This window comes from Elgaria multicarinata, chromosome 4 (assembly GCF_023053635.1).
Source record: "Elgaria multicarinata webbii isolate HBS135686 ecotype San Diego chromosome 4, rElgMul1.1.pri, whole genome shotgun sequence".
Lineage (NCBI taxonomy): Eukaryota > Metazoa > Chordata > Lepidosauria > Squamata > Anguidae > Elgaria > Elgaria multicarinata.
The window spans coordinates 70,642,462-70,665,736 of record NC_086174.1 but is presented as its reverse complement, the minus strand read 5'-3'; the positions used below and the strand labels follow the sequence as shown (position 1 = coordinate 70,665,736).

Sequence of the window (23,275 nt, the reverse complement as noted above, 5' to 3'; positions counted from 1 at the left end):
ATGGGGCTAATTAAATATGCTACTTTTTATTAGGCCTTTCACTTGGTTTATTAGCTTGATATTATAGATGAGCATTACCTGGCATATACATGGTGAATGTATATACTCATTCACCAGATTAATTATAATTTAGGGATATATTTTGCAACATGTTAATGTCCGTATATTCTATGATGATAAGCACTGATTAGAAATGTACACTAGTTGAAGACAAAAAAGATATTTTGGATTTGGTTGTGTGATTAGGAGATAAATGAGGCAGACGTGTTCAACATGAATTGTAGGCAGGGAGAGTTATTCTGAACATTTATCAGATTATTCTGTGTTGGCATTTAGTTTATGCTTTTTCAAACGGCTTGTTATAGAAGCGAGTGCAAGGAGCACGGCTTTGACTGAATGCATCATTTTAATGGCTTTCCCCCTTTCCCCTTGTGTATTCTCCCATTTTGTGACCTCACTTTATTTGCAGTCACTTACCAGCCTAATAGTTACTGCTTGAATTTAAGAAAAACTTCCCTAATCTAGACCTATGAATTCTGAGAATGCGTTTATTCATTTAAAAAGAGAGAGCACATTATTCTAGCCCTGTTTGTTCTCAATGTTTTCTTCAACCATGTAACCAATTTCAGCTAAATGTTTCAATATTAAGATTTCCAGGCAACATTCTGTATTAAGGGTGTGCCACTTCTTTACACACCACAGTTGCCTAAATCTCTCTTCATACCACTTGCTTCCTTTTGTTCTATAGACCTGTTGCCTGGATCCACTAGAGAGTGGCAATACAGCAAGGCAGAGGCTACACACAAATTAGAAAGCAAGAGCATTGAATGGAAAGAGAGTGGAACAGGGAGATAGCAAAACTGAAAAGAGACAGTAGAATAAAAGAGCTTTTAAGTGGGAAGATGGGAGCTCTGCCTTTGCCATGTTTAACTTGAGATGCTTGTTCATGCACTGGTTATTTCTCGGTTGGACTACTGCAACCTTCTTCTCTCTGGCCTTCCTTCTTCTCACATCAGTCCGTTGGTTTCTGTTCACCACTCTGCCGCTAAGATCATCTTCTTGGCTCGCCGCTCTGACCATGTTATTCCACTTCTGAAATCTCTTCACTGGCTTCCAATTCACTTCAGAATCCAATATAAACTTCTCCTGTTGACTTTCAAAGCTTTTCACGGTCTAGCTCCTTCCTATCTCTCCTCTTTCATCTCACACTATTGCCCCACTCGTGCTCTTCGCTCTTCTGACGCCATGTTTCTCGCCTGCCCAAGGGTCTCTACTTCCCTTGCTCGGCTTCATCCATTTTCTTCTGCTGCCCCTTACGCCTGGAACGCTCTTCCAGAACATCTGAGATCCACAAGTTCAATCGCAGCTTTTAAAGCTCAGCTAAAAACTTTTCTTTTTCCTAAAGCTTTTAAAACTTGATGCTGTTTAGATTTTATGCTGTTAGTTTTACCCTACCCTGTGCCTGTTTACCCTACCCAGTGCCTGTTTGCATTCTCTTCCCCTCCTTATCGCTTTACTATGATTTTAATAGAATGTAAGCCTATGCGGCAGGGTCTTGCTATTTACTGTTTTACTCTGTACAGCACCATGTACATAGATGGTGCTATATAAATAAATAAATAAATAAATAAATAAATAAATAATAATGGGACATCTAGGAAGTGATGTCAGACTGTGGGAGAGATAAGAGAGTGAAGGAAGAAGCTGGGCCCTAAGGGTAGATTTGAGCACCATTTGTGTCCCCGCAGATGTTTGGCCTACAACTCCCATCATCCCTCACCATTGTCTATGTTGGTTAGAGCTGATGGGAAGTGTAGACCAAAACAGGGTCACAGGTTGCACACCCATGATCTCTACATAAGACGCATTATTTTTATTTATTTATTTATTGCATTTTTATACCGCCCAATAGCCAAAGCATTAGCAGAAGCAAAGAGAATGAATGAGATCACCCAGAGTGTATAGAGGGAAAATAAAGTACAAATCAGAAAGGGAACCAAGGCAGTCCTAGGAAGACTAGGAGGATGCTATTACCATAAGTGGCAGAGGCAGCAGGTAGTTAAGGAGCATGGGAGCGCGGCAAGAGAGCCTTCAGCTTGGCCTGAAGAATGCGACTGGAAACATTAGCAAGGACAGTTTTAATGCAATGGACATGGAGACTAGACAATGTGGATCAGTCATCTGTGTCAGCAGTAATGGAGGATTTTATCCGTGCATCAGGTGTAGATATGTGATGAAATGGAAATCTGTATTTTTCATTTCAAAACATTGTGGTGCCCTATGATAGAACTTAAGACAACAGAAACATGAGAGAGGGTGGGCGGGGGAGATGAGCTTTTAGATGACTTGAAAACTGGCATTTCTTCCAATAGTTCCAATGCAAACTGTGACGGAAGCTTGAGCTTTTTAGTTTCACAGCTACCCATGTCTTTGCTTACCATCTGCCAATTCAAGCTTTTCATTTCTTCATGAATCATTCTTGCTTACATAAGAAGCCTGGTAAAGTAAGCTGCCTTCATTGCTACATGATATGAAATGGTATAAACTGGCCTCAAAGACCACTTATTGAAGAAGGATTTGGGTTGGTTCCACATATTTGTGTAAAATTCTAACCTTTGATACAAATTTAAGTCCTTTGCCTTGATGTAAGCTCATTCTTCTTGCAGGGCTTGCAAGTCAGATTCAAACAATTCTTATTTATCTCTTCAGAATTCTGAATTATAGTCTGAAACTTATACTTTGCATTTAGAGGATGTGCTGAAATTCTTATTGAGCCCAGGCCCATTCTGTTCTCTCCACTGGCACTTTAGTAGTATGGGGCATTGACTTACCCTATTTGAGGCATAAGAACTGTGTCAGAGGTATGTCAAAAGCATCACATCAAATTTGCAACTACATCAATACGTATGTAACCAAAAGAAAGTCTCGTAGGGACTTTCTCATCCTTACCATGTTTACAATCTCTTGCTGTCCATTAGTACAGTTGCTAATTCATGACAGACACAATTCTGTTTCCTGGCAGAATTGGAACAGTGCCTAACAGTAAAGGTACTTTTCTTCATCTAAGGCAGGGGTGGCCTTGAGTACACCCCTGCTGCCCCCCCCCAATTCATTGTGGTGGCAGTAGCAGCAGCAAACAATTGGTAGTTTGTTGCAGAATTCAACCGCAAATCACTATGGTGGCGGCCTAAAACGGTGTATGGTTGAGGGGGGAAAAGCACCACTGAACAGGTGATAGATGAGAGGCAGGCTCTGGTGCAATTGAAAATGGTTCTTTTCATATCAAAAGCTCAACGTTTCGGATTTATACAAAATCCTTACTCAGGAGCTGATGTTAGACACAGGCTGCTGTTGCACAACCTGTTCCTGTATATTAGAAAATCTTAAGCTTTCCTTTCTCCTAGGCATTCTGTGAACGAACTGCGTCGTGCTGAAGAGTTCTTTCTTGTGATGTCTCTCGTCTATCACCGGTGGCCTAAAATGGCCAAATTTAAAACAAGTTGCACAAAATTCAGTGGCCACCACTGCCACCACTAACACTCAGCAGCACAAATCTCCCACAGCTGGAGGAGAGAGACTGAGGCCAGGAGCAGCAGCCCATAATCCTCCTCCTCTCCATTTTATCCTCACAACAACAACCCTTTGAGGTGGGTTGGGCTGAGAGTCTGTGACTGGCCCAAAATCACCCAGTGGGTTTCCATGGCCATGTGGGGACTAGAAACCAGATCTCCTGACTCCCAGTCCGACACTTTAGCCACTACACCACACTGGCTATTTATTTATTGGGTTAACTTGAGCAAACACTAACACTGAGATGTCTACCAGGTTAATCAGATAAGGATTAAACAGTTGATTTTGGATGGCTTAAAGGGGGTTGGATAAATTCCTGAAGGCAAAGGCTATCAATGGCTACTAGCCCTGATGGTTGTGTGCTATCTCCAGTATTCGAGGCAGTAAGCCTGTGTGCACCAGTTGCTGGTGGGAGGCTGCTGTTGCACCATGTCTTGCTTGTTCATCCCTGGCCGATGGCTGGTTGGCCACTGTGTGAACAGAGTGCTGGACTAAATGGACCCTTGGTCTGATCCAGCATGGCTCTTCTTATGTTCTTATGCTTATCCACAAATATATATTTCATATTGACTTCGAAGCATATCATATCCTCTTAAATTCCCTAATAGTTTATTTTAATAAAGATTACTGAGCAAGAGAACAATGCAGGACCTTGATAATTAACAATGCATTTTTTTTATCAAAGTAATTTGTAACTGTTGTGAAAGAGCATTCTGAAGCCACAAATGTGCTGATTTCTTCTGTTTTGTTGAAAATAAAGTAACATGTTTATCTCCCAGGCTGAACTATTCAACCTCAGAAATGTTGCCAGCAAAGGGAGGATTGTTTAGTTTATTAAACAACTGTTTCCATTCTTCACAATTCAGTACAGTATTTCATTTGCCACTCCCTTCAACTTCTTTGCAGTCTTTACTTAAATACTGAGACCACCATGATTTTTCACCTCCTTGAGGTTTGGATCCAGTCCTGAACCATTTAAACAGAAGGCTTCAGCAGTTTGCCAGCTTTTTGATCAATCCAGCTAGAAGAATATGAGAAACTCAGAACTCCTGATTTAATAGCTGACCTTCATTTGTAGAAGTGGCACCGCAAGCTTTTCTCCTTCTCTTCCTTCAAAATGTGTACTAATTTTAGGGATTGTTTTGAGGCTTTTTCCATATTTTAACTCTGGAGCAGGAAGTATGTTTTACAAGCAATCTTTTGCCAGCTTTTGCTTTTTGTCATTTTTATTATAGCTTTTGCTCCACAGTGTGTGCTTTTAGGGTAAAGGAGCATTCACTCATTCTCTAGGTGTGAATGCTCCTGTTCTGAAATACTGTTCTAATATTGTTGAACCTAATTGATAGATCTAATATACTTGGATCTAACTGTCTTTTCACAACAGCCTGGATTCTTAGAGCAGAGACAGGGATGGCACATTATTATTATTATTATTATTATTATTATTATTATTATTATTATTATGATATTGTTGTCATTTTCTTCATCATCACACACATGCACCCCAGATTACTTGTGGGTCCTTAAGTATAAACTAAAGAGGATTATTTCTTGGACATACAACCCATAAGTAATATGCAGTAAAAGCATTTTAGGTCCAAAAGCAGGACTGGTCAACTTCCATGGCTCTGTGGGCCACATGTGCTGCTGGGTGGTGGATTGGGGACGTCACATGTGCACATAATATGTATGCACACACACAAGTTGGGATCACTGGCTGCCAGTTAGCTACCTAGCCATATACAAGGTTATGTTGTTATCTTATAAAGCCCTCAGCAACTTGGGGCTAGCAGACCGCCTCCCCTTACACCCAGATAACAGTTATGATCGTTAGAGGAGGTCCTGCTGGCCATTCTGAAATGAACGGAATGTTGCCACAAAGAACCTCGGTGGCAGGCCTTCTCTGTAGCGGTACCCACACTCTGGAAAACCTCCCTTGTGTGGTTCAAGAGGCCGAAAGTTTTGTAGCTTTTAAACGCCTCCTAAAAATGTACCTCTTCACACAGGCTTTCCCTGGACTGCAATTTATCTGATTTTATATTGCACTTTTACCTTTTAATGTTTTAATTTATTGTATACTTATTGTATTTTTATGGTTTTAATTGTGCACTGCCTGGAGAGCCTCAGCTATCAGGCAGTATAAAATGTAATAAATAAATAAAGCCTGCTTCCCCCTCCCAATTTAGCACCTTCTGGACTGAATACAGAGTCAGATGCAGTCTGCAGTTGAAATCCATACATTTTCAAGTTTGTAATATGGTTCGTGGACCAAAGAAAATGCATTCATCAGCATGTGTACACTTGGAAAAAAAGTGCATGAAAGAAGTGCACTTTTGAAAAATGCACACAAATACACTTTAATCAATTGGAGAATGTATGCAATTTAATCAATTGCATACATTCCAAAGATGTGCACAATTGATGCATACGTTTGGAAAAATATGCATGGAAGCACACATGGATTTTCAAGCAAAAAGAAAAAAACCAAAGTTCACAATCTCATTCGGATTTAAATCAGAATGAGCTTCGAGGTGGAATTTGAAGAAGTTCAGCAAGCTCAGGTTTTGTTGATACACAAATCCCTAGGACTCTGGACCTTCCCTCTCCCAATATAAAATTATGCAAATAAGATAAGGCAATAGTGCAATAAAAGCATCATCTGGAAGCATCCTAAGTAAAAAATGCCTAGAATCTTTCCCATCAGGGTGAGCATTGTGGAGTTGGTACGGGGAACTATAGTACTGTGTGGAATCAGAATTGCAGTTCTGTTTCAAACTGATTATGGAAGAGCAATGACTTAGCAGTGCCAAAGAATGCTACTGTGAAAACATTTGTTTTCCCTTGAACCATTTGCATTTCAACAGCTTTCCATGTTATGGTTGTCTTCACTGCCCCCCACCCTGCGCAATATCTTCCATTCTTGTTTTTAACGTTTATTGTCTGAGTCAAACCTGTTTTATTTTTTTGTGGGCAGTATATACTCTGAATTTCTCTCAGGCATGACCTAAAAAGAGAACAAATTGCCTATGTAGCTCTCCTAGTTGGCAAGAACTTGGGCACATATAATTTTGCAGTGTCATCTGCTTTTATTTTTAGTTCTCCACCCCCTCTCCTCTGTCACTGTCAGAGTAGAAGGTAAAGCGCACCTCCTTCCTCTGGCTTGGAAGAGAGGGAATCTTCACCTCCTACTCTTGACATTTGATAACACTTGATGTTTTGCTGATGAACAACAGGACACTTGTTCAAATGGGTGAGGGTTCAAAATAGAACTACAAGTAGTGTGAAGGCATCCTAGCAGGCAGATATTTAAAAGCAAGTTCCCCAGGCCTCCTTAACCCTCATTGTAATTTCTCCTTCATTTGCAGAGAGAAGGATGAGCTGGTAAGAGCAGTGTTGATTAGCATGTAATTAAGCCTTCATTAATTTAAGTGGGCTAAGGCAGCATGTGAAAGTTGCATCTGCTTGCTCCCTTTGTAAAGACTGTCTTCCTCCATGAAGGACAGATACATTTATTTAGCTTTATTCCTGGTTTGGGGGTGGTGGTGGTGTTCTGGCCTTCAGTGTGTTGTAAGAACCTCTGAAGAACATATATGGTCTTTGATGCTTCTCTTAACTTGAATATGCCTAGATAGTTTTCATATTGCCTTGTTCATTGTATGGACTGTATCTTTGGAAATGCAGAGACTGCCATTTCCTTTTTTTTGGGGGGGGGGAGGAATCCATGTTTCCTTCATTGATTACCCCATCTCTGCCCAGTCTCCTCTCCTTTAATTGAATAATTAACAGTGAGGAACTGACTTGGGAAACGCAGTGTTCTCTTTGATTTCTAGTGATTACATTATAATTTCTCTTGAATGATGTTGAGTCATATATCAGCCTGCCAGCACAACACAACAGAGTGTAAGTAATGTAATTAAGGAGGCAACTTATCAAAACATTGGTACATATCGGACTGAATACATTCAAGCACTGATTTCCTTCAGATCTCACTGAAACTGTCTGCCATTATTGGTACTCCGTTGGTACTTTTTATTTGTATAAATTCATTGCAACAAGACGAACCATGTAGTTTCATGTTAAGAAAGTACATTTGAAGATGCAGAACTTCCTAACACATGGAAAAAACATGGCTTTGTGCTTGCAAAAAGCACTTCTGCTCGCCCAAGGTCACTCCTGCCCACTGTAGCCCATTGTTTCCTTCAGATGCTGAAAGCTATAGTAGTTGGGGGATAAGTGGACAATCTGGTGCCCCACTTGGCATGAACAGAAGCACTTTCCACTGATGTAGAGGCACTATTGGACTGATCCATGGCACTGTCGGAACCATTCATAATAAGTACACTGCCTCAAAATGTTGGATGGACCCATCGTTTTGCTGTCTCATAGCTTTAAAAATGGGAATGCAGAATTTCATCCTGAGAATGAATGCCATTTCAGAGACATTTTCAGGGGTTGCATTCCAGTGATGGTGATGGCCAATGGCAAAAGGGAAAGGCCAAAAATATCAGCATATTTTAGCCTGAAGTTCTTACTGCAAGTAACTAAGCCTTAGGAGAAGCAGTCCAATTTTTTAGAATGGGGAAAATATGCACAAAGCCAGGGAATTACCTAACAATCAGTGATTGTGGAAAGGGAGGGGCCGTGGTTTTCTGGGGACTCCTAGAGGGCGAGATTTGGATCCTGGGTCTGAGATTCTGCAGCTGTGTTTCAGAAGTTCAACAACTTTCCTGTTTTTGTGCAATTTCCGATTGCACTCTAGTAGCTTACACAACACAGAGCAGCATATTATTTTAGGCAGTTACTCATTTAAGAGACATATGTGCTGCTTTTTGGGTAAACCTCACCAAATGATTTACAGGAAATTATTAAAATGAGCATTTGCAATAAAATACAATACAATAAAACTAAAACGAACAACTGTTTGCCTTGAAGAAGTTCATCTGCTTCTTTGCCTATCCCCTCAGGGCAAGATGGTTCCTCAGAAACTCTTCTGACAGCAATTGAGTGGGACCACCACTGGGAGATGGATGATGACAGCTGACTAAACTGCGCCTGTTTTTATCCTCTCTGCTCATGGCAAGATAGTGGCTCTTATAGCAGAATGGTTGCTTTGGGTTTGGGCTCTCTTGCTGTAGCCCAGTAAAGTTGTGGAGATCCAGTAATGGTAGCCATTCATTAGTGAAAGCAGCAGTGGGCTTGACCAACCACTCACCAGCCAGCCATGCCATGCCATGATTGCTGGAGCAGCATTGACAGAAGGCTGGTAGGGCATGAGATGGTCTATCTAGTATGATTCATGGAGCAAACCCAGTTTAAAAAATAAAAAAGGATACATTAAAACTTTGAATATGAAAAAAAACCACCCAAAAAAACAGTAGTTTCTTAAAAGCTAAAAAAGAAATTGCATAATTAAATATATATTCCAATTGGGTAGAGTTGACAAATACATATAAATTCCCATTTGGACTTGGAAACTAAATGAATATCCAGTTCACTAGTCAAGACTCTTGCTTTAGAGAAAAAAACACTTTTAGCAATGTGTCTCTATCTCCTGCCTATACTTTTTAGTAATGATGATGATACTTTAAATTTGCCAAATTAGAACTTTTTTTGCTTTTGTTAACATAACACATCTGGAGATGTGTGTGCACACATTTGCACTAAATGCAAATGCTGGAATGATTGGGGGCTCCTCGTATTGGTCTCATAGCTTGAGGTAGAAATGTTCGAGAAAGTAGTGCAACTGTCCTGAAGACTCAGAGACCAAAGGGAATCTTAAATTGGTTCCACATCCTATGGCAATTATGTTCAAACTTTGTTCCTAGAAACAGTGGAATTTCTTAGAAGTTTGTTAGGGTCTCCCTACAGAGAATCATTGTAAAGGTGACAAGTTGCTTGTAGCACGTCTTGCGAACTCTTTATCATTTTCGCCTGCAATGTTTGTATGCAGATAATGTTGGCTGCCTCCAATTCAAGAGGCATGGTAACTGGTCCAATGAGCATGGCTGGCTGATGTTTAAACTCCCGTCAATTCCCTTCTGCAAATGGTGTGTCCTGATGATTCTGTTGCGCAAGTGGGAACCACCACTTAAGCAAGGGAGATTTGGTCCTTCCTAGAGGGAGCCCCCAAATGAGCAAAAACTCTTCTTTCTGGAATGAGGCAGTTTTGTGGAGCTGCCTATTGTGAGCTCTGCCGATCTTCTTCCTTCCAGAAATGAGTTCTGGCCTCTATGCTTACATTACTCTCTTGCCCTTCATCATACAAATATGTGCCTATATTTCTCAAAATGTAACCATTTTGATCCGATTTATGCACATTTGCATAAGCTAAATAAATCTAAAGAATTTGGGTGCTTTCAGTGGGAAAATTTGAATATATTTTTTCTTTCTTGGGTGGAAACTGTCTCCGATTGTTTTGCCAATATCGGATCTCTCTGCATGCTTATAGCCATTTCCCCAATTGTTGTTTCTATAAGGCAGTAGTATAAAAAAGAAGCAAAGGTGATTGTCTCCCCCCCCCCCCGCTAATTTGACCTACTGAGAAATTTAAGAAACACGCCATGTTGTAGAACACCGTGTTTGTGCCAGAGAATCACTTGATATATGCAATCATTTTATTGGTTGTTCCCTTCAACCAGCACAAACTGAGCTACATTGTAGACAGATGATGCTACATTAAGAATTCAGAAAGGAGAGTTTTATTCTAGCAGATCAAATACAACTTCAGAGAGGCTGTTTAATCTGTGCTGCCTATTCTTTTCTTTTTTTAAAAGAAAAAAAAAAGCTGCAGTGGAAGCATATTTTCAGTACTGTGTCTAAGTCCCATCCCTGCCACACCCTGGACAATTAGAGAGTGTCTATGAATGATGAAAAACATACTTTTTATACTTCTGATAAGCTAACTCTTTGATGTTTTGTTTTTCATTTGCAAGCAGATTTCAGCAATGTGCCTGATGTTACCGCAAGTCTGAAAAGAAGCAGCACAGATGGCACTCTGGACCAGGTTACCCAGAAGGAGAGACTTGAATTACCTTTCAGGGTAAGAGCATATCTTAAAAGCTTAAGCAGATTAATCAGTGAATAGAAGACTTGTTGACCAGGGTGATCATATGGAAAGGCGGACAGGGCTCCTGTATCTTTAACAGTTGTAGAGAAAATGACATTTCAGCAAGTGTCATTTGTATATATGCAGCACCTGGTGAAATTCCCTCTTCACAACAGTTAAAGATACAGGAGCCCTGTCCTCCTTTCCATAAGGTCACCCTATTGTTGACAGATCTTGTGCGAATAGTAATACAGTAAAAAAAAAGAAAAGGAAAATACTGTGCTCATTTGTCTAACTGAGAGAGTGCCTTCTCCCTTACCAACCTGCCCGGTCACTGAGGTCATCCGAGGGCCTGCTCCTGGTGGTTCCACCTAGATCCATCCTCCGATTGGAATCCACCAGGGGAAGAGCCTTCAGCGTGGTGGCGCCCCTCCTGTGGAATTCCCTGCCTCTGGAGGTCAGACAGGCTCCAACCTTGTACTCTTTTCGGCGCCTCCTGAAAACATCTTTATTCCAAGAAGCCTTTCTTTAACATGCAGCCTTGGATTTCTGTGTTGTTGGGGTTTTTTTGCTTCTTTTTAAATTTTGTTTTAACTGTTTTATTCTGTTTTTATTTTCATTTTACCTTGTACACCGCTCCGAAATTTTTTCAATGAGGAGCGGTATATAAATATTCTAAATAAATAAATAAATAAATTGTGGATACAGGAAAATAGTGAATCAGTTTGCATGTCACGGTGGCAATTCCTGGGCTATTTAAGCCAGGAATTGTGGGGATAAGTGGAGTGTGTGAGGCACATGCTCATCATTTCTGTTTTTAATTAAGAACCCAGGAACACCCTGTTTTGGGTCATTTTGTGATGTGAAAACCTGGAAACTTTAGGGTTTTAATGGATTAAATAACTTAACAATGAATCATGGGCAATTTTTGGATTAATTCTGGGTTATTTAACCCATAAACAACTCAGAGTTCTGTGTTCACACATCATGAACATGAGGCATTCTTGGTTGTTAATCAAAAGTGGAAACAACAAGCATACGGTTTGCACACTCCGTTTGTCTCACAAGCCCCGAGTTAAACAGCTCAGCCACTGTTATGAACCAGGTCAGCTGCTTAAAGGAGGCCAAATGTGTTTTAATATGTGTCATGGTAAAGGTGAATGAGGTGTGTCCATAATTATCATTTTTTGGCAATAGATTATAGATCTGGACCTGAGACCTGGTTCAGATTTTCCACCTATTAAAGTGTGAATAATTTAACAGTCATAGGATTATTGCCATAACAAATGAGAGGAAAATTGTAAAACACATTATGTACTTAAAAATGCTCTAGAAATTGTTATTAATAGTATTTGTTATTTGTTCTCCTTCAGCTGCTCTGGAGTCTGATTTTTTTTTTAAAAAAACACTTTTAAGATTAAGAGGACTGCAATTATTTAGACTAAGATTTGAAATAATATTATTTTTTGTATATATCAAACATGTGGTCAGTCAAGTGTGTTGGGCTGTTTCATATCAGGTTTGGGGTGTGTGTGTGTGTGTGTGTAAGTAAGTGTAGTACCACTTCTGTGAATGGAAGAGGAGTTCTTGCGTCTCATGTTCTGTGATGTGGTGGCCTCAGATCTTCCCCAGTTTGTGCCAGGACCAATCACAGATGTTTCTGGCTACTGCTGCTGCCAGCAGTCACTGCCCCTCCCATAATGTTTCTCTTACCTGTATCACACAAGAACCCCATACTTAACAGTGGTTTAACTTTTGGCTAAATGCTGGGGGAAGGAGTGTTGACTCCAGGTCCTTGTTGACCTTGGTTCCTCTTTGGAACTGCCCCTTATTCCTCTAACCATTGGCTGCTTCATTTCCCCAACATTTCCCCCTCTCCCTCTGATCCCTCCACCTTAAACTAGACAAGTCTTATGAAGTGGGAATTGTGGTGATGCCATATGTACTGGATACAGGCTTTTTTCCTACCAAACACCTGGGTAAAGGATTTACTGGTCTTGAATGTAGACCAAAGTATGAATTTGTATTGTTCCACTGATTACACTGCATTTGGATTGATGGTGGTTATATCTTTTGAGCTGTACCAGATTCAATCACTGAAGCTGCACTTGCAAACACACTTACTAGGGAGGAAGCCACACAATGAGCATAGTGTACTGCTGCTGTCCACACTCATTAGAGAGAAACTGCTTGTGCCAAAGCACGAAGGAAAGTCAGCTGTCAGGCAGTACCATGTATGCATATATTTTATTTATGTTAGTTACATTCTGTGCCCTGATGCCCCCAAAGTGACTGATAGCAATAAAGAACTCTAAAAATCTAAAATCTTACAAGAAGTGAAAATGAAACAACTCACAATTTTTAAAAACCCAGCAGCTGCCAACTTAACAAAACCCAGACGCCATCAATCAATATACCATATACCACTATTTTAAAAGGACTTAGAAAACGTATTTTAACCTGCCCACACAACACAAGCAGGGAGTTAGGCGGATTTCTTTTTTGGCAGTGCGTTTCTGAGAGTGGGTGTAGATCCCTTGTCAGTTTCGTTTTGGAAACAGATGAAACAGAGCAGATCTCACTCCCAGATTGTAAAGGGCAGGGAGGAAAGTATGAGAGAAGATACTCCTTAAGATACCCCACCTGCCCTTTAACAAGTAAGATGCTGCTTGATGCACTAAAATGACCAAAGGAGAAGGCTGCCCCCAAATGCGAATTAGGAATCAAAGGAAGCTGCAGAAATAGGCATCACCTCTTAGTATAACAGTAAAACAAATGTAATGACAAATAACAACAAATCAAAGCAGAACTGGCTCTTCCATGGATGCTGCTTGATTACAGAACTCAGAAACTTTTTTTTCTTGGATGGGTTCGGGTGGTATAAAAATGTAATAAATAAATAAATAAATAAATAAACAAACAAACAAACAAACCAGCTGTCGACCAGGGACCAACAAAGCAGAACATGGTGCAACAGATCCTCCCACCCATGTTCCCCAGCAACTGGTGCACACAGGCTTACTGCCCCTATGCAAACAAGCCATCGTATCAGTTTGAGTTGTGGCTACATTGCATTCATTTTAGCATGATAAACCACTTTTGAACATGCTTATATATGTGGTACAGTAAGGAAATTAGCTTAAACTCATCGATGAAAAGGATCTGGACAAATATAGAGGGATGGGTTATGTTTTTTATGATGAGCTACTGAATGTTTGCTTTTATAATGCTAGAACAATTTACAGGCTTTTGGGAGGTGATCCAGGAAGAGTAGCAAGAAATTAATGGAAATGTACTACATGAGGAGAAAAAGCCTAGAAGTCTAATGGGATATGCTCTGCCTCTCATGTCAAGACTTTAGTTCTAGTTTACTTTTTATCCATCTGGGCTTTTAGCCAAACTCAGAAATTCTTCTCAGGCTTCAGTGGAGTTCTGCAAGATCCTGTTTGTAGAAACAAAAGACGGAAATGTTTTGGGTGCTGATACTCAGGTGTTCACTTTGATCCTCATTTTGTTCGCTTAGTCAAGGGGTACCTATCAAGTTCTATTATTTAGCCAGTTTTATCTCCCCCCACCCCACCCGAATCACCATAAAACAACACAAATATGGAGGAAGATGTTGCATTGGTTAGTTAGTGAAAATGGATTTCAGCGGTTCCTTTGCATTGTACCCAGCCTTTTAGTTGTGGACACTCGGCATAACTATTAGGTAGTGGGAGAGAGATGTTACTGTCTGAAGTTCCATATACTGACCTCTGGTGTTAATGCTGAAGCAGCATATCTGATGCCCAAAGACTCTGAAACCAACCTTGGATTTTGTTTTAGGATTATAAGGAGTAAAATAACTTCTTGCACCTTTTGTAAGGATATACTATTTTCTGCTTTGAGCCTAATTTCTATATCATTGCTATGAAAATCTCCACTCTATTCATTCTCTCTCTTTCTCTCCAGTTTTACCCATTTATTTGCACTGTCTTGTACAATCCAAAGGGAAGTCTCAGTCCATTCTTCACCTTTGCCCAATTTCCTTGCTTTAAAAAAAAATGGAAACAGCTTCATTACATGTGTGCGCCCTTGTCTTTGTTTTTTAAAAAGCAAACCAAACCAATCAATACATAATTTGGTGACTGGGTGTGGGGGCGGGGAAAGCCTCTTATCAAAAGACTTTTTGCTCCCTTTGTCCTCTGCTCTGGAAATAACAGCAGTTCATCGGAATGGCCACACTTAAAAACAATGTTTTTTACAGTGAAATCAGTGCAAACAGTAAGTTGATTTTTGTCCTTTACATTTATTAGCAGATGTTACTTGAATAATTAACTGAGAGGGCAAAAGCAAGTGGTGTGTGTTGATAGGACGGATACTATTATTCATGGTGTTAGAACACTTTGCATCGGATAATGTTGCTTATGTTTAAAGTAGTTATTTTAGGATGTTCTAGTTTTTTTAAATGCAGTGGAAAAAAATGGGTTGCAATTAAATACTACCAGACTTGGATGAACAACCAACTATAACAGAGTCTTTGCCATTTTTTTTCCAAATAACTTATAATCAGTTGCCAGGGCTTTTTAGGTTGGAGGGTGCCTGTTACTGTCACAGCAATTTATATGACCTTGTCTGTCCTATATATTGGGTGGGTGGGGGGATGAGTTTAAATGTAGTGTTGCTGAATAGATCTTGCAAGTGAAAGCAGAAAGAATAAAATGATGTGTGTTTTCTAGCTTTGTTTTAGGAATATTCCTCATACATAGCCTTAAGACGTTTATAGCAATATATTATTGAAAATGCTTGATTTCCACCTCCAGCTTCATATTTCTGCATGACTTCACTGAATGCACTTTTGTGAAAGTACACTAGCAGAGGCATCTTGTCATTATGTAATACTGTAAAGTGTGGGGCTATGTAAAAGCATGATGCGGAGACGATGCTGGTGACGCTGGGAGGTTTTCAGTGCAGATTGGAAGAACAATCAGTTTGGGAATTATTTCGAGAAACAGAGATTGCAAGAGGGGCTCAGTTCCCAGCAGACAACAGCTTTAGATATAATCACTGGGCTTGGAGGGAGTAGAATATCTGAATCTCTTTCCTTAACATATGTAAGTAAATAAATAGAAACTCTTAATTGTTCTAAACTCAAGTTAAGTGTGTGTGTGTGTGTGTGTGTGTGTGTGTGTATGCATGAGCACGTGCATATATGAATTTGTTTTAATCCTTTTTCTTGTTGTAGCATTTAAAACTAAAGCAAAATAATGACTATATTTCTTTAATGCTGCTTTGGATTTCACAAAGTGTACATTCTTTGGGTGAGAGGAGACTTTGTTCTTACCTGTACTAAAGACATTTTGGGTTAACTAGAAGTCTAATATGATTTTCCAGTCCAGGTGAATGGATCAACAGAAATAGTTTCTGACTGTGAATCTAAAATTGAATTAAGACACCAGGAGCACATACACTCAGCAATTGTTGCTTTGAAAAAGCAGGAATATTTTTAAAAGAAGATAAGATCTTGAAATAACGGAGAATGCAACATAATTGCGTATTGCATACTGTGTTGAATCATGTCTGTATTCTCTGCATTTGAGTAAGTGCTGATACTTACTAGCAGTAGCCAACGTCCATGAGTTATCTATACACTGTAATGCCATGTTCTGTATGATGCCTAATAAGACATTTGTTTAGCTGCATCTATTTTTATGCATGTCAGCTGGAAATATTTTATAGCCCAATCCTATGCTTGTTGACTTGGAAGTAAGTCCCCATGAATTCTACTCCCAAAGAAGTGTATATAGGATTGCGGATTTACAAAGATTCTTAAAGGATATCAGTTATATTAGTTACTAATTATGTATTGTATTATTTTAACCTTTTACTATTTGTTGAAATACAGTATAAATATCTGTATTTTTGAACAAAACAACCCTATGCTGAAGCTTTCTTACAGCTGGCTTATTGTAATTTTTAAGCATATAAGTGGGTGTTTCCTCAAATTAAAGCTGATTATTACCACTTTCTCCTAATTTTCTCCTAATCTATATATGTATGTTTAAAATTTTCATATTGCTCACCAGATGGCTATCTCGCTCACCAGGTGGTGTGTATGTGTATGAGATATTTGTTTCATGGAGTTCTTTAAATTAGTACAAGAAGCAAAAAAGTGCTTCCAGACAGAAATTTGTGAATGTTCCGTGTGCTGAACCAGTGGGCATGGTGTAATGGCAGGTCAGTTTACTTATTGCTATGAGAACAAAAGGGTTAGGAGGAAGGGGCACGAAAAGGTCACTTTTATACCCTGTGTGTGTTAATTGTGATTTAAAAGTATTGGTAGATCACTCTTTAGCCTTTCTTTAGTAAAGGTGATGAAAATAATGCTGACTTAATGAAATCTGCAAATAAGACTTGAAGTTAGTGGGATTCTAGTTTAACTTAACTTTGCCCTCTATAGATCTCATTTATTTAAAACTGATTTGCCCCTTAGTTTTTTTGTGCCACTGCATACTTCCCCCCCCCCCCTTTAGAGGTAAGAAGCATCTTACCATAAGCCTGGGATCTGCATGGTTCATGGCAGCAACAGCATTTAGTGAAAGCAATGGAATAATAGAGAGAGGAAGAAATTGCAGTGGTAACTGAATTGGGCTTCAGAATGAATCTAGAAAATTGCAGTGCAAATGTTTCCTGAATTGCAAGCTGTTTTATCAGAGGGGTGGGGGAGGAATCCACCTAAACCAAATGCCAGGAAAAGAATTAATATCTGTATAGAAAAGCTATCAATTTGTGAATGGATGTTGGCTGCTCAGGGAAGTGGGAAAACAGAGGTAACATTACCTTCATTTTCTGGAACCTTACCCTCTTTCTCTGTTGCTGCCCACTAACATGAGTTCAGAAGATCATTTTTCCTCTCCTGTGCAATGACTCTCACAGTCATGGCAAAATGGTATCAGTCACATGGGCCCAACATATAAATCGACGTTGTGGCCAACAGGCTTCCAATGAGCAACATAAATTGGATCCAGGTGTTTTTTAAAGCCCTTAACCTTGAACTGTAACAGCAATACTGTCATTCTGAGATGCGCTCAGCGATTTGGCATGCCAGTGCAGTTTATCGCTTCCCCCCGCCCCGCCAAAGCAGCTGTATTTCAAGCTGCTCTTCAAACTTGGAAGTTCAAAAACTAGCTTATTGCCAAGCCATGCAAGAAATCTGCATGTGCTCTCTCGCACTCTCACTGTCATGGGCACTCACACAAAATATTTTTTTCCTTACTTCACTTGGCATGTGTGAGGATGACCGTTTCTCTGGAGCAATGGGAGCAATTTCACTTTTATCAGTAACACGTAACTAGCTTTATTCCTGCTTTGTAGCTTAACTGTATCCATGTAATCAGGGGGTGGCAGGAAGTCTTGCTATGGGGGTGGAAGTAGCCTGCTGTCTCTGTTTTTCCAAATTCCTAATGGGAGCTGTCTCCTATAGAATTTAAAGGATATGTAAAATCAACGAGAAAAGACTGCAAGCAGTGTCTGTTCTAATGAGCCTCTCGCTTAAGGAAATATTGGGTTGGGTTATTTCTAAAAGGGCTACACAAAGCGTGGTTATGCATTCCTTCTTTCATATATGGAAACTTTATTCTGGGGGAAAGAACTTATAAAAATATCAAAACATGCTCTTGTTATTGGGGGGAAGGTGGGCGAGTGAAAGCACTGTAGGATCACCTAATAGGCAAAATTGTGCCTTCGTCTGTTGTCGCAGTAGTGGTCACTCTCTGTTTCCAGTTTTGTCGCAGTAGTGGTCACTCTCTGTTTTCAGTTTTTAAAGCTCTGTGAAAACTTGCAAAATTGTTTTGGCCAAAAACCTTGATGACCCAAAAGAAATCACATTTGTATGTGGTGTTGTTGACTATCACAGGAAGCATTTAATGAACCCTGAGTAAAAGTGCAATGTAACTCAAAATCATGTTTCTACAATTTTTCAAACCTTGCTGATCCAAACAGAAATGCCATTTCACTTGCTCTGTATTTCTGTGTAATGCAGCTCTCATAAACCCCTAATTGCCATACAATGGAGAGTTTTGTCCTTGTGCTCATCAAACCTCAGAATGTTAAAAGTTCAAAGGAAGACGTATGAAATAGGCAGCTAAGGATAGAATACTAGATTATTTGGCAGTACTGTTAAAATTAGATGCAACATCCTACTCAGCCATTGTTTTCATTCTAAATGGCCATTGTTATATTTTACTGCTCCATAGTAAGTTTTTTTTACTGTTTCAGCTGAAATGTCTCATTTCAAAACTGAAGGGGGCCAAGCGTATGTTAAATGTCTCATAAATGGCAAAGCCAACTTTTTCTTAAAGAGATGAGTGATAGTGAAAATGAATTCTCAATGGTTACCATAGTTTCAGACTCCACTTCTTAGGAAAGCTTCTTGGATGTAGAACAAAGCTCTATTGCTGACTTTAATTATCTAGAGTAAAGTGGAATGTTAATGTGTCGATGCATCAAGCTTTTAAAAAATCAAATCTAGATTTAAGCATTGCCACGTTAAGCCTCTAAATCTTAAATGTCAACTTTTTAAAAAAATCCCCAACTAGTGAGTATCACCTTCTTAGTAGGATTTGTACTATGAACTGTATTTTTTATTTTTAAAAATGAGTTTCAGGTTGCATGTAAGCTATCTGAAAACTGCATGCATTGCAGACTAGGCTATTTTAGGACCTTTTTTTAGAAACCTTCAAAGTAAAGTTCATAATATATTACCTGTGTTGAAAAGACAAGATGCAGCAAATGTCAGGCTCATATGCTCACCATTCCTCCCTCTTCCTCTGGTGCAGCTAGAATGAAAAGGCAAGATGCATCTGCTTCCAAATTAGATTAACCATAGTTTTAGGGGCAAGAAGCATATAGACAGGGATGATCCAGTAGCCACTACATACTTGCGCTTTAAAATGTTTTAAACAGTGTGCCTTACCAAAGGCTCTTGAATAAGTTTAGCAGAGACGTGCAATAAAACGATGGGTACTCTTATTGATTGGTTATACAACAGAAAGTTCACACAGTAAAGGAAAGTGAGGCAGTTTTCACAGTGGAGGAAAGTAACAAGTGTACATGGGTCTGCACTGAGATTGGTGCTATTTAAGTTGTTCATAAACGATGTGTAGTTAGGGGCAAGCAGTGAGCTGGCTACGTTTGTGGATGACCCCATAAGTACATAAGAGCCATGCTGGATCAGAACAAAGGTCTATATATAGCATTACATGGGCCATTCTCCAGTCCTTTGGGACAGAAGCTGATCTTAGGAACATGTTCAATATTTTTGTTAGAAAGCCAGCAATTTCACATTTTAGTGATTTATGAACTCCAGGATGGATACCATGTAGGCCTGGTGATTTATTAGCTTTCAGTTTATAAGATCGAGAATGTCATCTCTTGTTACCCCTATTTGCCTCAGTTCCTCAGACTCCCTTCCTAAAACATCAGTTGAGGCACAGGTATTTGTCCTACATCTTCTGCAGTGCAGACAGATGAGAAAAATTCATTCAGCTTCTCTGCAATCTCCTTATCTTAGTACACCTTTAACTCCATTGTCATCCAGTTTTCTGCTTCTGATATATTTAAAGAATTCTTTATTGTTGGCCTTGGTGTTATTAGCAATATGCATCTCAAAATGCTTTTTTACATCTGCTTGCTTCTCCTTTGAGTAAGTTCATGCTCCCTTTCGTTGTAATTTTGGCAAGACTTCCATTTTTCTGAAAGAAGATCTTTCTCTAATAGTTTCCTTGATGATGCTTGTTAACCATAGTGGTGACCTCTTGGACTTGGTGCTGCCTTTCCAAACCTGTGTTATACACTCTAGCTGAGGCTTCTATTATTTTGGTTTTGAGTACCTCCAAGCATTTTGAAATGGTTTAACTCTTTTGACTCCCCCTTTCAACTTCCCATTTACCAGTTCCCTCATTTTAGAGAAGTTTCCTCTTTTCGAGTCAAATATGACTCGAAAAGGGAATAGAAACCAAATGCACAGTTACAAGATGGGGGACACTTGGCTCAGCAATACTACAAACGAGAAAGATCTTGGAATTGTTGTAGATCGCAAGCTGAACATGAGCCAACAGTGCGATATGGCTGCAAGAAAGGCAAATGCTATTTTGGGCTGCATTAATAGAAGTATAGCTTCCAAATCACGTGAGGTACTGGTTCCTCTCTATTCGGCCCTGGTTAGGCCTCATCTAGAGTATTGTGTCCAGTTCTGGGCTCCACAATTCAAGAAGGATGCAGACAAGCTGGAGCGTGTTCAGAAGAGGGCAACCAGGATGATCAGAGGTCTAGAAACAAAGCCCTATGAAGAGAGACTGAAAGAACTGGGCCTGTTTAGCCTGGAGAAGAGAAGATTGAGGGGAGACATGATAGCACTCTTCAAATACTTAAAAGGTTGTCACACAGACGAGGGCCAGGATCTCTTCTCGATCCTCCCAGAGTGCAGGACATGGAATAACGGGCTCAAGTTAAAGGAAGCCAGATTCCAGCTGGACATCAGGAAAAACTTCCTGACTTTTAGAGCAGTGCGACGGTGGAATCAGTTACCTAGGGAGGTTGTGGGCTCTCCCACACTAGAGGCCTTCAAGAGGCAGCTGGACAACCATCTGTCAGGGATGCTTTAGGGTGGATTCCTGCATTGAGCAGGGGGTTGGACTTGATGGCCTTGTAGGCCCCTTCCAACTCTGCTATTCTGTGATTCTATGACTGGGTTGGACTTCCTTAGCAATTTTTCACTTAAATATATATTTAATCTGATAGTGCTGTGGTCATGGTTTCCAACTGGTTTAACACCACTCACATATCGCACTAGGTCCTGAGTGGCACCTCTTAGGATTAAATCCAGGGTCACCTCCCCTACAGTTGGTTCCATGACCAACTGTTCCAGGGCACAGTTGTTATGGGCAACAAGAAATGTAATCTCTTTGTCATGAGTAGAACATGCATTTAACCAGTCAGTGTGGGGGTAATTGAAGTCACCCATTATTAAACTACTTCAGACACCTACCATGGGTGACTAGCCGTTTTTGCCCAAAATCTACAGTGCCCAACACACAATCCGGGTCACCACCCACAGTGTATTGTTTGTCCCCCCTTCCTCTCCAGCTGGCTCCGCCTGGCATCCCAGGGGACTTGGTAACAGAACCCGTCAGCCACCAAGACTCCATCCCAACTCCAATTGTGATGCTGATTTTGGTTGGAGTTTTATTTTATTTTATTGAAAATGGACAAGAAAATGGAGCCAGGAATTTTCATTCTCAGTTTTCCAGATCTGTTTTATATGCATAAATGGCCCTTTATTTTTATTTATTTGGTTATTTGCAGTTGCACACTTGTGCAACTGCGGGTATCCAAAATATAGTGGCTTGCCTTGGCTACTCTTTCCGAATCCCTGGGATTGCGTAGCTCACTGGGTGATCTTGAGCACTATGACAGGACAGGTGGGGGAAATGCTCAAGATCACCCAGTTAGCTGAGTGACTCCAGGGTTTAAAGTCTCACCCCAACCCTTGGAGTTCACTGAACCCCAAGTTGGCAGTATCCCGTTTTCATATAAAAAGGCATTCCACCCCTTTCCCCCTCATTTTCTATTAGCTTCGCTAGAGTTTGACAGCTGTAAACAGACCTCTCAAACATCAGCATGGCTGGTGGAAACTGGGGTGGGTGGGAAACAACTGGATCAGCTTGAAAAGGGTTATCCAGCAAAGCTGATTGTCAGCAGATTCAGGACAGACAAATGGAAGTACTTCTTCATACATCACACAATGAATTTTTGGAATTCACTGCCACAAAATGTAGCAATAGCCACTAGTTTAGATGCCTTTAAAAAGGGATTACATAAATTCATGAAGGAAAGGCTATAATTGGCTATTATTTATGAAGGCTATATGAAACTTGTGGATTCAGAGGCAATGAGCCTGTGAAAACCATTTCTGGGGAGCAACACTGAGGGAGATCCATTTGCTTCAGGACATGGCTATGGGCTTCCTGAGAACATCAGGTTGACCACTGTGGACCGTTGGTCTAATTCACAGGGTTACCCTTATATTCTTGGTATTTGAATGATCTCTCTCTCTCTTTTCATTTTTACTTATTTTTCAAATTACAGGAGCAGATATGATGAGATTGCTGAAATATTTGACACACATAAAAACACAAAAAACAGTTGCTGCCATTCTGCTAATTGAGAGTGTGTGTGCCAGCTGCCATATGGGCAACTTGCAATTCACAAAGTTGCCAGAACTGTTGAATTCAGTTCTGCCTTGACTATGGAACTGAAAGCAGGGATTGAAGACATTATTGACTCTAGAACTAAGCAGCCTTTTCCAGTCATGGTGTAACAAAGTGTGGGAGTGTTTTTCAAGATTAATTTCTTGAGAAAATAATATCTCACACATGGCTTTTCTTTTAAATGTTCCAAATGGAAGGAAGTGTTGGTTTACTGAAGATGAAATTGGATCACATATTGTATCCCCCCCACCCCCCCGGGAATAAATAAATAAATAAATAAATTGTCATTTGGATACCAATTAATTAAGGCAGTGGCATTTTCTCACTGGGTGTGTCTTTGGGCTACTTTTCACAAGTATGTACGTTCCTTGTTCACAACATGTTTGATAATTTACAGAAAAATCTGTGAACC

At 40.0% G+C, this 23,275-nt stretch overlaps 1 protein-coding gene across 1 annotated transcript in view; it reads left to right on the top strand.

Annotated features, from left to right (window-relative positions):
- TIAM2 (TIAM Rac1 associated GEF 2) overlaps positions 1-23,275 on the top strand; it is a 100,128-nt gene that overhangs the window by 43,126 nt on the left and 33,727 nt on the right. Inside the window, exon 14 of the mRNA XM_063124527.1 lies at positions 10,506-10,609. Within this exon, the coding sequence (XP_062980597.1) occupies positions 10,506-10,609 (104 nt within the window). The remainder of the gene's footprint in view (positions 1-10,505; positions 10,610-23,275) is intronic.